The 15,602-nt window shown below is 47.0% G+C and overlaps 1 protein-coding gene across 16 annotated transcripts in view; it reads left to right on the top strand.

Moving 5' to 3' along the window:
- The window catches only part of pleca (plectin a), a 101,909-nt gene extending 86,629 nt beyond the window's left edge, over nucleotides 1-15,280 (top strand). For all 16 annotated transcript variants that reach the window (XM_030346872.1, XM_030346857.1, XM_030346858.1 and 13 more), the window contains 7 exons: nucleotides 497-853; nucleotides 1,192-1,275; nucleotides 1,381-1,485; nucleotides 1,645-1,743; nucleotides 3,566-6,916; nucleotides 7,187-14,139; nucleotides 14,256-15,280. In XM_030346872.1, coding sequence (XP_030202732.1) covers nucleotides 497-853; nucleotides 1,192-1,275; nucleotides 1,381-1,485; nucleotides 1,645-1,743; nucleotides 3,566-6,916; nucleotides 7,187-13,387 — 10,197 coding nt within the window. In that variant the 3' untranslated portion in view covers nucleotides 13,388-14,139; nucleotides 14,256-15,280. The remainder of the gene's footprint in view (nucleotides 1-496; nucleotides 854-1,191; nucleotides 1,276-1,380; nucleotides 1,486-1,644; nucleotides 1,744-3,565; nucleotides 6,917-7,186; nucleotides 14,140-14,255) is intronic.
- Nucleotides 15,281-15,602: the final 322 nt, after the last annotated feature.

Below are 15,602 nucleotides of genomic sequence, written 5' to 3'. Positions count from 1 at the left end.
TTATGGAGGACATTATCAAGAGGATGAAGTTTACACATGTAATTAGGCTTGATGGCCTACTTTGATAGCCTCGTCGCAGCCTTTGAAGAGTCTCTGTTAACTCATAGCAATACCTAACCATAGCAGCATTATTTCAAAATGTGTTATTCAAATCTTTACGTAAAACCGTACTGGGGCCATCAGTCTCCAGTATGCTACAGGCCACGAAGCTCAGCGCCACTATGCTAGCAGTGACTAGCATCGATATGCTAGTGAGCATCATTATGCTAGTGGCCATTATCCTATAGGGATGCTAGCCCACACTAATTCGAACACCATGGTGCTTAAAGCCACGATGCTCAGCGCCACTGTGCTAGCAGTGACTATGCTAGCAGTGACTACGCTAGCATGTCTATCCTAGCGGCCACTTTGCTAGCAGCTGTCCCTTGCAGTAGCACCATTACCACCATCATCCTCCACCTCTTCCTCACCCACCACCTCCTCCTCCCCCTTACAGAAAATGCGTGGGGAGGCGGAGGAGGACCAGGGGGTGTTCGACCGCCTGCAGGACGAGCTGAAGAAGGCGGGCGGCATCAACGAGCGCATGACGCGCGTGCACAGCGAGCGAGACGCCGACCTCGAGCACTACCGCCACCTGGTGGGCGGCCTGCTGGAGCGCTGGCAGGCCGTGTTCGTGCAGATGGACCTGAGGCAGCGGGAGCTGGAGCTGCTGGGCCGCCAGATGCGCTCGTACCACGGCAGCTACGAGGAGCTGATGGTGTGGCTCCGCGAGGCCAAGCAGAGGCAGGAGGACATCCAGGCCCTGCCCATCGGAGACGGCAAGGCCCTGGGCCAGCAGCTCAAGCAGGAGAAGGTAGTTTGTTTGGATTTTGCAGCCCAGCGCATTTAAATGTTGCAGCCTAGCTCGTTTTCTACGGTGTAGCCTAGCTTATTTAACTGTAGCTAGCAGCTGCAGCAGGCGGAAGCATGGTGGTCCTGTGTGTCTCAACTGGTAGAGCAAGGGGTTAACACTGCCACGGTCAGGGGTTGGATGTCCACTTGGACGGCTAATGGTAAGAATGTAGGCACTCGTTGTACCTTAAGAAACTGGATAAACGCTTCCTCCAAATTAACAGATATCGTTTCAAAGCTAATTTGAGGGAAACCTAACTTATATAACCTGTAAAAACATATTTTTGTTGTTGTTTACAGATACTCCAGGAGGAGATTGAAACCAACAAAGACAAAATAGAAGATTGCCAGAAATATGCTAAAGCATACATCGATGCAGTCAAGGTATGGACCAATCATGTTGTTTTTATCATTCTTATATAACAAAACACCACTCTCCCCATAGTTTCCTGAGTTTATGGGTTAATACTGTTGGGTTTACTTCTATAGGACTATGAACTTCAGGTGGTGACCTATAAAGCTATGCAGGATCCCATCGCTTCTCCCCTGAAGAAGACCAAGATGGAGTCTGCCTCTGATGACATCATCCAAGAGGTCAGTCATCGTGGCGACATTCATTTGCGCATTCATATATTGTTCACTTCCATGGTTGATACTTCTGTATGTGTTTCTGAAGTGCTTCGAACAAATGCCAAGATTTCGGTTTGAACATTGAGGTCTGAGACGTGTGTTTTCCCGCCTTTTGTCCTCCAGTACGTCACCCTGCGGACCCGCTACAGCGAACTGATGACGCTCAATAGCCAGTACATCCTGTTCATCATCAATACACAGCGCCGCCTAGAGGACGAGGAGGTAACGACACCCCGTCACGCTGAACACTGGCATCTAAATGTTCAAATGTGTTAATCCATTAAAAAGAGAAGAGATAAGAAATAATAATCAAAGTGAAATAAAGTTACATGGAAGTAAGGAATGAATATGGAAATATAATACAATTCCACGAGACATATCATTTATAATGATTTGCAACACTCCTTGATTGGGGAGCCTTCAGGGTCACAGCGCATCCACTGAGCCCTTCTGCTGTGTGTCCTCCATGACCGTTAGCTGTTTTTTGTTCAACCCTTTTGTCTCCACAGCAGTCCTTTAGAGAGTGACCAAACTCTGGAAGATTGTATAATTGATATGTAATGAATAGCATTGTCTCTAATGAATGGATAGTCCTCATTGTTCCTCATCATCTTGTGTGGTCATTGGGATTCATTGCCATTCATTTGAGGCAATAATAATACAAAGATGAAACTTCTATGAAATTTCAGTATTTGGTTACTCTTTAAAGTATAGGTGTCGAGGCTTCTCTTCAAATGTACTTGTACCTTCCTGATGAGCCTTTCAGTTACCCCCCTCTCCTCTACTTTCTAACATGGTATCTTCTTTGCTTCCCTTGCTTGCCAGTGCTTTGTCATGATGAATGTTAGTCATGTTTGGGCGCTAAAGACATGAGTAAACCCCTAAGCGGCAGGTATTAACAAAATAAAAGCCCTCTACCATCTTTCTCTACATCAGACCTGCGGTCCCTGTTTGAAGAGAAGGTTGGGGATTCAAAGGAGCCTATCTGAATAATAAATATATATTTATAAATATATATACAGTATATATTTAGGGTTACTGCAAGAACATGCTCTGTAACAATTGGCTGACATTTTTTTACTTCTTGTCTTCTATCATTAGATAGAATAGACCATTCGACCATCCATTTACCCGCTTGCTACTTTATTTGTATAAAGTAGGATAGGTTCCGGTGAATTCTAAATCTTCCCTTTAGGAATTCCATATACTGAAAATACACTGAACCATCCATACTCGCATCTCTTGTTTACCTAATCCACCAAACCATCTGTGACGTCATGTCATGTGTATTATATTATATACCTGCTACAGTATGGTTTATCAAAGAAGGTCTTTGTCTGCAGTGGCTTCCCTTTCCATTCCAACTGTCACTGTCACCCCAGCCATGACCTCTTTGCATGCAGCTTATTTCCTGCTTATCTGTTTCCAAATACTTTTCATATCCTCAACCTGATGATATAAAGTTGGATAGATGAAGAGTAACACGTTCATGCCCAAACCATAGGTTCAGAGACAAAGGGAAGTGTGCCTTTTAACAATTAAAAGATTCATACTTATATTCAAAGTAGCTTGTTTGAGTATAAACTTTTAAACCGTACAGTTACAACAATTATTTTAATCGTAAAGTTCCAGAGGTTCATTCTTCAATAAAACGTATTATAAGAAAAGAGAGTTCCATATGTCAGATATTTGCACTGTCAAGTGAAGATATATACATGATAAATAAAGGAGATGTCAAGTGATAAAAAATGCTTTTATATCGGAAAATATTTAATATAATATCTCTTGCATGAAGTGATTTGTGGTTCCAGGTGTGTGTTTTGTCTTGACGTGAGGATCATCCCGTATGTGTCTCAAATGAAGTATAACTTAATATGTATAAACTTTTAGTCGTTTATTGTTTTTTGGCCGTTTCCGTAATTTTCATATATTGGACATTTGTACGTGACGGCTTACTGTGAAGGAACCCTAACCCTAATATCTCTATGTCATTCCTAATATTGTCTTTCCCCAATGTGCCCTCTCTTTGCTTGTACCAATGCAGAAAGCCACTGAGAAGCTGAAGGAGGAGGAGAAGAGGAAGCTGGCCGAGATGGAGGCGGAGCTGGAGAAGCAGAAGCAGCTGGCCGACGCCCACGCCAAAGCCGTGGCCAAAGCCCAGCAAGAGGCCCAAGCCCTGAAACAACAGATGAACGATGAGGTGAACCGCAGGCAAGACGTGGCCGTGGACGCGGAGAAGCAGAAGCAGAACATCCAGGTGGAGCTCCACCAGCTCAAGAGCCTCTCAGAGCAGGAGATCAAGGCCAAGAACCAGCAGGTGGAGGAAGCCCTGCTGAGTCGCACCAAGATCGAAGAGGAGATCCACATCATACGGCTCCAGCTGGAGACCACCATAAGGCAGAAGACCACCGCCGAAGGGGAGCTGGGCCAACTCAAGAACATGGCCAACGAGGCGGAGAAGCTACGCAAAGCCGCGCAGGACGAGGCCGAAAGGCTGAGGAAGCAGGTGGCCGAGGAGACGCAGAAGAAGAAGAACGCAGAGGAGGAGCTCAAGCGCAAATCCGAGGCGGAGAAAGAAGCTTCCAAGCAGAAGCAGAAGGCCATGGACGACCTGCAGAAGTTCAAAATGCAAGCGGAGGAGGCGGAGAGGCGTATGAAACAGGCGGAGGAGGAGAAGAAGAGGCAGGTGATGCTGGTCGAGGAGGTGGCCCAAAAGAGCGCCGCCACGGAACTGCAGAGCAAGCGCATGGCGTTCGACGAGCAGGCGACCCGACTGGCGGAGTCCCTGAAGAGGGAGCAGGGCACTGTTCTTCAGCTGCAGGGCGAGGCCGAGCTGCTCAAGAAGCAGCAGGAGGAGGCCAACAACGCCCGGGAGAATGCCGAGAAGGAGCTGGAGATGTGGCGGCAGAAGGCCAACGAGGCTCTGCGCCTGAGGCTCCAGGCCGAGGAGGAGGCCCTCAAGAAGAGCCAGGCCCAGGAGGAGGCGGAGCGGCAGAAGGTGGACGCCGAGAAGGACGCCAAGAAGAAGGCCAAGGCCGAGGAGGCGGCGCTCAAGCAGAAGGACAACGCAGAGAAGGAGCTGGAGAAACAGCGGAAGTTGGCGGAACAAACTGCCCAACAGAAACTGTCTGCGGAGCAGGAGTGCATCCGACTCAAGGCTGACTCTGAGCACGCCGAGCAACAGAGGACCCTTCTGGACAACGAGCTTCAGCGTCTCAAGAACGAGGTGAACTCTGCGCAGAACCAGAGGAAACAGCTGGAGGACGAGCTGGCCAAGGTCCGAGGCGAGATGGACGAGCTCCTCACGCTGAAGAACAAGGCGGTGTCCGAGTCGATGTCCAGCACCGAGAAAAGCAAGCAGCTGCTCGAGACGGAGGTGGTGAAGATGAAGCATCTGGCAGAAGAGGCAGCCCGGCTGAGGTCCGTGGCAGAAGAGGCCAAGAAGCAGAGGCAGGTGGCGGAGGAAGAGGCCGCTCGCCAGAGGGCCGAGGCTGAGAAGATACTCAAGGAGAAGCTGGCCGCTATAAACGAGGCGACTCGTCTGAAGACTGAAGCGGAGATCGCCCTGAAGGACAAAGAAGCAGAGAATGAAAGGCTGAAACGCAAAGCAGAGGAGGAGGCCTATCAGAGGAAGTTGCTGGAAGACCAGGCATCTCAACACAAGCAGGACATAGAGGAGAAGATCATACTGCTGAAGACCTCTTCTGATTCTGAACTTGTGAGGCAGAAGCAGATTGTGGAAGAAACCATTCACCAGAGAAAGGTGGTCGAAGAGGAGATCTACATCCTTAAGATCAACTTTGAGAAGGCCTCAAAGGGCAAGCTAGACCTGGAGAAGGAGTTAAACAAGCTGAAGACCATTGCGGAGGAGAGCCAAAAGAGCAAGCTCAAAGCCGAGGAAGAGGCAGACAAAATGAAGAAGCTTGCTTCCGAGGAAGAGAAGAAGAGGAAAGAGGCAGAGGAGAAGGTCAAGAGGATCTCCGCCGCAGAGCAAGAGGCAGCTCGACAACGTAAAGTGGCTCAGGACGAGGTTGAACGCCTCAAGGCGAAGGCCGCCGAAGCGAAAAAGCAGAAGGAACAGGCAGACAAAGAGGCTGAGAAACAGATCGTCCTGGCAAAGGAGGCTGCACAGAAATGCACTGCTGCAGAACTGAATGCACAGGATGTTCTAAACCAGAAGAAAGAGGACACTCTGGCACAGGCTAAACTGAAAGAGGAGTATGAAAACGCCAAGAAACTTGCCCTGGCTGCGGAAAAGGCAAAGAAGAAAGCTGAAAAGGAGGCTGCGTTACTTCGGCAGAAAGCCGAAGAGGCCGAAAAGCAGAAGAAGGCTGCAGAGGCTGAGGCTGCCAAACAAGCTGAGGCTCAAAAGGACGCAGAGAGACTTAGGAAGGAGGCAGAACAGGAGGCCGCCAAGCGGGCAGAGGCCGAGGCAGCAGCTCTGGAACAGAAAAAGCAGGCAGACGCTGAGATGGCCAAGCACAAAAAACATGCAGAGAAAACACTCAAGCAGAAGTCCGTCGTTGAGCAGGAGTTGACGAAGGTTAAACTTCGACTAGATGAGACCGATAAGCAGAAGTCTGTCCTGGATGAAGAGCTGCAGCGGCTCAAGGCCGAGGTCAGCGATGCCGTCAAACAAAAAGCCCTGGTGGAAGAGGAGCTCACCAGGGTCAAGAGCCAGATGGAGGAGCTGTTGAAACTCAAGCTGAAGATAGAGGTGGAAAATAAGCGTCTGATGAAGAAGGACAAAGACGGCACGCAGAAATTCCTTGCGGAGGAAGCCGAGAAGATGAAGAGCCTCGCAGAGGAGGCCGCCATGCTTAGCGTGGAAGCTCAGGAAACGGCGAGGCTGAGGCAGATCGCGGAGGCGGACCTTGCCGAACAGCGGGCCCTTGCGGAGAAGATGCTGAAAGAGAAGATGCAGGCGATCCAAGAGGCTACCAAACTGAAAGCACAGGCAGTGGAGCTCCAGAAACAGAAGAACGAGGCACAGGAAAATGCTCAGAAATTACTGGAGGACAAAAAACTGATGCAGCGGCGCCTGGACGAGGAGACCGAAGGGTTCCAGAAATCCCTCGAGGCAGAGCGTAAGAGGCAGCTCGATGCCTCAGCGGAGGCCGAGAAACTGAAACTGAGGGTAAGGGAGCTCAGCCAAGCCCAGGCGAAGGCTGAGGAGGAGGCCAAGAAGTTCAAGATTCAGGCCGAGACAATAAGAGTTCAACTTCAGCAGAAAGAATCGCTCGCTCAGGAAAAGGTTGTGGTGGAGAAGCTGGAAGTGCAGAGACTGCAGAGCACCAAGGAGGCCGATGACTTGCGGAAAGCCATCACCGACCTTGAAAAGGAGAGGGAGCAATTGAAAAGGGAGGCAGAGGAACTTCAAAACAAATCTAAAAAGGTATGGAATATAGGTTTACATGCTGTTCTAACAAAAACTTGAAAGTATCTTTGGTAGTCACGATTCCCTTTATAAATGTATTAACCATGGAGTTTTCACATATTTTAGCACAGAAATATTTGCTTATTCTAAATGCAATTTAATGCAATGTACGCATTGCATGATATGTTGTTTACTTCTGGCATTTCCAATCGCCATATCCTTTAATAAAATCAAATAGATGTTTATTAATATCTCACTGTTGTATTTTGTTCTTATTTTGGCACACAGATGGCCGATGCTCAGCGGGAGCAAATCAAGCAAGAGACGACGAGTCTCCAGCAGTCGTTCCTAACGGAGAAGGCGCTGCTGCTCAAGAGAGAGAAGGGCATTGAAGAGGAGAAGAATAAGCTTGAGAAGCAGTTTGCTGATGAGGTGGCAAAGGCCAAGGCCCTGAAGGACGAGCAGGAACGTCAGCAGAAGCAAATGGAAGAGGAGAATAAGAAGCTTCAGGCCGCCATGGATGCCGCCTTGAAAAAGCAAAAGAACGCAGAGGACGAGATGAAAAAGAAACAGAAAGAGATGGAGGAGCTTGAGAAGAGGCGTCTTGATCAAGAGAAGACTCTGGCGGAGGAGAACAAGAAGCTCAAGGAGAAACTGCATGAGCTCGAGGTTGCTCCAAAACCAGCACCATCGCAGACCAAGGTGACCACTGGTCAAGCTGGTGTCCCTCAAGAGAAGATTGTTGCTGTAACCGTGGATACCACCAAGAAAGTGTTCAACGGCTCAGACGATTTGGACAGCGCCAAGAAGGATATGGATTCACATTTAGCCTTCGATGGAATCAGGGAGAAGGTTCCAGCCGGAAGACTCCATGACATTGGTGTTCTCACCAAAAAGGAGTTTGACAAACTGAAGAAAGGCAAGGTCACTGCGCAAGAATTGGGGAAAACGGATAAGGTTAGATCATGTCTTAAGGGCCAGAACTGTCTTGGGGCCATATTAACCCCATCCAAACAGAAAATGAGTGTCTATCAGGCCATGAAAGAGAAGAAGATTGAAACCAACATTGCCGAAATGCTCTTGGAAGCTCAGGCGGCTACTGGTTACATAGTGGATCCACTCAAAAACAAAGTGTTGTCTGTGGATGAGGCTGTAAAGGAAGAGCTCATAGGCCCTGAACTCCATAACAAGATGCTCTCGGCAGAGAGAGCAGCCACCGGCTTTAAAGATCCCTTCACCGGGGTCAAGATCTCTGTCTTTGAGGCTATGAAGAAGGGACTCATTGAAAGGGACCAAGCTGTAAAACTAATGGATGCACAGCTAGCCACAGGAGGAATTATTGACCCTGTCCACAGTCATAGAGTTCCTCTTCAATTGGCCTACACCCAGGGTCAGTTTGATGAAGAAATGAATAAGAAACTCACTGAGCCAAGTGAGGACTGCAAGTTATTCATTGATCCTAGCACTCAGGAGCATCTCACTTACACACAGCTCCTGGATAAGTGTTCTAAGGATGCAGAAACAGGCCTGTTGGTCCTTCCAGTAACGGAGAGAGCAGCTCAAAGTGAGTCCACATACACAGACCAAGAGACTCAAGATTTACTCAGCAAGGCTAATGTCACTGTGCCTTTCGGGAGATTCAAAGGTAAAACAGTCACTATTTGGGAAGTCATTAACTCTGAATATTTCACTATAGAACAAAGGAGGGAATTGATTCGTCAGTACAAAACTGGAAAAATCACAGTGGAAAAGATAATTAAAATTGTCATTACTGTCATGGAAGACAAAGAGAAGAAGAATGAAAATGTTTTTGAAGGACTGAGGAACCAAGTGTCTTCCAGTGAACTTTTGGAAGCCAAGGTCATCACCAAAGACGTGTTCAACAAGTTAAGCAACGGAGAGATAACGGTCAAGGAAATTTCTGAAAGCGATTCAGTCAAGAAGGCACTTAAAGGAACACACAGCATCGCAGGGGTGATGAACGAATCAAACAAGAAGAAAATGCCTTTCTATGAAGCTATGAAGAAGGAGCTTCTGTCACCAGACACCGCAGTGAATCTTCTCGAAGCCCAAGCAGCGACTGGATTCATAATTGACCCGGTCAAAAATGAGAAAGTCACCGTAGATGAAGCCGTTAAGTCAGGGCTTGTCGGTCCTGAGCTTCATGAAAAACTTCTGTCTGCTGAAAGGGCAGTCAATGGCTACAAAGACCCATACACGGGGAAGACTGTATCTTTGTTCGAAGCCATGACCAAGGGCCTTATAAAGAAAGACCACGGCATTCGTCTGCTTGAAGCACAGATCTCAACCGGAGGAGTGATTGACCCTGTTAAAAGCTATCGTATTCCTCACGAGGTTGCCTGCAAACGGGGATACTTCAACGACGAAATGAGCAACAGCCTGAACAAAAACACGGATGAAACCAAAGTGTTCTACGATCCCAACTCACAGGAAGAGGCATCCTACGCTCAGCTGCTGAAGAAATGCATCAAGGACAAAGAGACTGGGCTTCCTTTACTTCCACTGTCCTCTACTTCCAAAAAAGCAATCAAGTCGAAAGAGATGACTGAAGCTAAAACTCAGGAGGCTTTGGACCATACCACCATGGAACTAGATTATGGACCCTTCAAGGGAAGAAAAGTCACAATTTGGGAGATCATCAACTCTGAGTACATCACCGAGGTGCAAAGAATAGAGCTGATTCGACAGTACAGAACGGGATACGTGACCATTGAACGGCTGATTACCCTTGTTGTTACTATGGTTGAGGAACGAGAGGAGGTAGCAAAAGAAAATACCTGCTTTAAGGGAATTCGCTCATCTGTCACTGCAAGCTCATTATTTGATGCCAACATCATTGATAAGGCTACATTTGATCAGCTCCAAGAGGGCAAGAAGCAACCTAAAGAAGTGAGTGACACTGACAAGGTGAAGAAGTACTTGCAAGGAACAGACAGCATCGCTGGTGTCCTTATGGAGAAATCAAAAGAGAAACTAAGCCTTTACCAAGCAATGAAAAACAATACTTTACAACAAAGCACTGGGCTTTCACTGCTGGAGGCCCAAGCTGCCACAGGTTTCATGATTGATGCTATCAAAAATCAGAAGTTTACCGTTGACGACGCTGTAAAGGAAGGAGTTGTTGGCCCAGAGCTTCATGAAAGGCTTCTCTCAGCCGAAAAAGCTGTGACCGGATACAAAGACCCATACACCGGCAACAAGATCTCTCTGTTCCAAGCCATGAAGAAGGAACTAGTCCTACGAGAGCATGCCATTCCCCTTCTGGAAGCTCAGTTGACCACGGGTGGTATCATTGATCCAGTCAGCAGCCATCGTGTACCCACTGACGTGGCAATTCAGCGTGGTTGTCTCAACAAACAGATGGCAAAATCCTTTAGTGAGCCTTCAGGTGACGTCAAAGGCTTCATTGATCCCAACACCAACGAGAGTGTTACCTACAAGCAGCTGCTAGATAAATCTACACGAGATCCTGATTCTGGCCTGTGCTACCTGCGTCTGACAAAGGCTGAAGTTCCTGCACCAACTGAAACGTCTTATCAGTACACGGAGGAGCAAGCCCAGGCTGAGCTAGCAAACACAGAAATTGATATTCCTCAGGAGGGTGGGGCCGGAAAATCGATGACGTTGTGGGATGTCATGGGCTCTAATATGCTTCCCGAAGAGGAAAGGCGCCGTCTTTTGGAACAATATCGCTCAGGGAAAATTTCAAAGGACAGGATGCTTATCATCATCATCGAAATCATCGAACAAAGGGAAGTTCTGAGGACGGAGCAAAGCATGTCATGCGATGTTATAAGGAGAAGAGTAACTATCGAAGACCTGTACAATGCTAGAATTATTGACCTGCAAACCTACAACCTGCTGAAGCAAGAGAAGCTGACACCACGTGAGGTCATGGAGACGCCCTCAGTGAAAAAGTATCTTTTCGGTACTGGCTGCATTGCTGGAATCATGTCAGACAACCCTCCTAAAATTAGCATTTACCAGGCAATGAAGAGAGGACTCATAAGCCCTGAGATTGCCCTCAACCTCCTCGAAGCCCAAGCAGCGACAGGATTCATGGTTGATCCAGTGAAAGATGAACTTCTCACGGTCGATGAGGCGGTTCGCAAAGGACTTGTTGGTCCTGAAATCCACGACAAACTTCTCTCTGCAGAGAGGGCAGTGACGGGTTACAAGGATCCATACAGCGGGAAAGTTATTTCTCTTTTCCAGGCCGTGAAAAAGGATCTTGTGCCTGAAGAGTATGCCCTCAGGCTTTTGGAGGCACAGATTGCGACCGGTGGGTTGTTGGATCCCGAATATTACTTCCATCTCCCTATAGATGTTGCCATGCAACGTGGATACATCAACAAGGAGACGCACGACAAGATAACAGACCCTAACGGCGACGTGCGTGGTTACACTGATCCCACCACCGATGAGAAACAGTCCTATGGCCAGCTGTTGAAAAGATGCAAACCCGATAAAGAGAGTGGCTTGCGTTTGCTGTCCCTGGCAGACAGGAACCTTCTCTTCAAAGGTCTCAGAAAGCAGATCACCATCGACGAGCTCCTTCGCTCTCAGATTATCGACCAAAAGATGTACGACGACCTCATGGAGGGTTTGATCTCGGTGGAAGAGGTCAGCCGAGCCCTGAAGAAGTTCCTGGAGGGAACCAGTTGCATCGCTGGGGTCTATGTGGAATCTAGTAAGGATCGCCTGTCAATCTACCAAGCGATGAAGAAGAACATGATCAGACCAGGAACCGCCTTTGAGCTTCTAGAAGCTCAAGCCGCCACGGGATACGTCATCGATCCAATAAAGAATCTGAAGCTCAACGTACAAGATGCAGTCAAAATGGGAGTGGTAGGCCAAGAGTTTAAGGACAAACTACTATCTGCTGAGCGTGCAGTAACAGGCTACAAGGACCCCTACTCCGGCAAGGTCATTTCACTATTCCAGGCCATGAAGAAGGGACTCATCCTAAAGGATCATGGAATTCGCCTGTTGGAGGCTCAGATTGCTACCGGGGGAATCATCGACCCAGAGCAGAGCCATCGCCTGCCTGTTGAAGCGGCGTATGAACGCGGCCTCTTCGACCAAGAGATGAACGAAATTCTCACCGACCCGTCGGATGATACCAAAGGTTTCTTTGACCCCAACACAGAGGAGAATCTCACCTACCTGCAGCTCATGGAGAGATGCATGATTGACCCAGAGACCGGCCTAGCCCTCCTGCTGATGAAAGAAAAGAAGCGCGAGAGGAAGACGTCCTCCAAGTCATCCGTGCGCAAACGCAGGGTGGTCATCGTCGATCCCGAGACGGGCAAGGAGATGACGGTGTACGAGGCGTATCAGAAGGGACTAATCGACCAGCAGACCTACCAGGAGCTGGCAGAGCAGGAGTGTGAATGGGAGGAAATTACAAACACCCAGTCAGATGGAGTGGTCAAGTCGGTCATCATTGACAGACGGTCAGGGCGACAGTATGATATCGACGACGCCATACTGAAGGGTCTCATCGACAAGTCGGCTCTGGATCAGTACCGGGCCGGAAGCCTGTCCATCACAGAGTTTGCCGACATGCTCTCTGGAAACATGAGTGGTGCCAGGTCTCGCTCTTCGTCATTTGGCTCCACTTCGTCTTACTCCAATAGTCCAGTGCCCGTGATAAAAACCCCAGCCGTTACCTGGAATGACCCGACAGAGGAGACCGGCCCAGTCGCTGGTATCCTGGACACAGACACACTGGAGAAGGTGTCCATCACAGAGGCCATTCACAGGAACCTTGTAGACAATATCACAGGTCAACGGTTGCTGGAAGCCCAGGCCTGCACAGGAGGCATCATTGACCCTAACACCGGTGAGAAGTACGCCGTTACAGACGCAATGAACGAGGGCCTTGTTGATAAGATCATGGTGGACCGCATCAATCTGGCTCAGAAGGCTTACAATGGCTTTGAGGATCCCAGGACCAAAACCAGGATGTCAGCAGCCCAAGCGCTGAAGAAAGGCTGGCTGTACTACGAGGCCGGTCAACGATTCCTCGAAGTTCAATATCTAACTGGTGGATTGATTGAGCCAGAAATAACCGGCAGAGTCTCCATAGATGATGCCCTGAAAAAGGGTACCTTGGACACACGCACTGCAACGAAACTCAGAGATGTGAGCGCGTACTCCAAGTATCTCACATGCCCCAAAACCAAGCTGAAGATCTCTTACAAGGATGCATTGGATCGAAGTATGGTAGAAGAAGGCTCTGGTTTACGACTACTGGAAGCATCTTCTCAGTCAAGCAAAGGCCTTTACAGTCCCTACAGTGTTAGCGGGTCTGGGTCAGCCTCAGGTTCACGGACCGGTTCAAGGACAGGCTCCAGGTCTGGCTCGAGAAGAGGCAGTTTTGATGCAACAGGGTCCAGTTTCAGCACCACCTTTTCCTCGTCCTCCGCCTCCTACAGCTCTCCGAGCTATAGTCGCCGATACTGATATCTGGCACAGAATGGAAATGTTCTCAGTTGAGAATATGTTAGCCACATTACAACCCCAGTGCTTATCTTAATCCTCACTTTACATACAATGACAATGGCTTCACTCTGCTCTGTGTTTGGCTGGAATGGGATAGGAGCTATTGTAGTTATTGAGGAATAGTCTTTCAAGAACTGACAAGTTTTTAAAACTCTGACTTACATTCAAAGAAGATGTAGTGATATTTGTTCCCTGATGTACGAGCACTTATCACAAAGCTTCCATTTATTTTTTAAAGTTTGCTTTTACATTTTTTGTGTTTTCGGAAAATTCCAAGCATACGAGGGCTCTCTTCAGCCATATTATATAACCAAAAACCTCCATAATCCATTTATTGCTTTGAAATGCTGATCATGGAATTCTGCGTGAGAAATCAGTTTGAGCAGAGCTATGTACATGTGTATTTATAATGAGTATTAATCGTGAAAGAAAGAAAGATGGGAGGCCAATCTGCAGAGCAGAGAAAGTCTGAAATTCTACGTCCTAGCCCAACCAACTTGAACAAAATGCTGAGGATGTTCCATTGCTCATCAAGAACAAATTGGAACCAAAAAAGACAACGGACAACATAAACAACAATTAACCGCTGGATTACAAGGAAACCACTCTCATCACAACCATGAAGAAAATCACCAGGTCGCCAAAAACTGTTTATCAATCATCAAGATTGCCACAGACATGCCACATCCCTGACTTCACGACCCCCTGAATATGTAAGTAGCAGAGGAATAACCAAAGATTTTTTTTCATGATACTGTTCTGTTCTGCCTTTTGAGTGTTTGGTGTGATTCATTACTGTTCTGTCTACTCCCATCCTCTGGTTGTTCAGATGCTTCCTCCAGAGTTCTTCTCCGCTGTCTTCCACTAAACCCTGTTTGCCGAGGCCTTGTTTCGGACCGAAGCCCAGACTGAATCCCCACACTACACAGGGACATCTCCACCGCAAAGCGTCCTTCTTTTTCACTTTTAACGAGATCCTTACCGAGTTTTGTCGTTAATTTTCAATGTTACATCTAATCCTGTGTTTTTATCTGAATGCATTAAAATACAAAAATGAACTGCTTCCGGTAGGCTGTAGCCATGCTAAGTGCCTCATAAACTAGAGTCTTTACTAACACGGTGAAAGTCAGAAGAGATGGCGGAGGTGTAAACCGCTCGTTGCATGACTGAAAGATGAGCACGCCACCAATGGTCAAGTGTAATCGGCTACGCTTCCCTGCAGCCATGGCTGTTCATATCTAAACACAATAGCAACTAGATTCACTGTCAAAATAATAATATCGAGATTTGCACAGGGCTTCACATGGTTTGAATGTGTATATTATATGTAATGTGTTTTAATCCGTATCACAGTTTTGCTTCGGTATTTGTGTTTTTTTTTTTTTTGTGTTTCCTCTTCGAGAAAAATATCTTGATTGTTTTATGGTTTGACTTACTGTTTATTGCTGTAAAGAAGACAGAGTGCTGGAATGGGGTCGGTTTGCGTAATTTGGGGAAAAATTGCAAAGCTTCGTCACCCTGGCAACCGATTCCGTATCTGTTTTTACCAGCTTATGTGTCTTTTTTTTATGTCAGATTTTCCTGCATACAGCATCACATTCTATGAATATACAGCAGTTGCTTGACATATTATATTTTTTTGCCTTTGCATGTTTTATTAACTGAAAAATCGGAAACGAGACTATTTTAACCGGATTTTTTTCTTTTACGTTATAAAAAAGGTTTGAAGGATGTATTTTAATAAAATTGGTTATCAGGCCTTGTTTAAAATGGAGTATTTATAGTTCAACAGCGAAAAATTATTTTACCGCCATAAGAAATGTAAATAAACACTGAAAGTGATATATCCAGTTACAGGATGTTTGTCTTAATTGTATCCTTTATTATCCTTAGACAACTAGACAAACAGCATGGGTCTATGGAGGAGAAATTGTGCTACGGAAAGAAATAATGAATATTTAATAATGTGTCCTTTTTAAAGACACAGAGTATTCCATCAGTTGAGGGAGCATTTTTAAAAACTTAATTGACAATGAAAAGAGTAAATTTATAGTAGGTTTTTTCAAAAACATGAATTCTTATATCTTATCTGTAGCCTATTATTTGAGTCTGCTGTTTTGTGACAAATTTCTGGGGAGTCACGGGAGATTTTTGTGTCTCCCTTCCGAACATACAA

Source organism: Gadus morhua, chromosome 22 (genome assembly GCF_902167405.1).
Source record: "Gadus morhua chromosome 22, gadMor3.0, whole genome shotgun sequence".
NCBI lineage: Eukaryota > Metazoa > Chordata > Actinopteri > Gadiformes > Gadidae > Gadus > Gadus morhua.
Note: the sequence above shows the minus strand (reverse complement) of the source record. Positions and strands in the feature narration are given on the sequence as shown.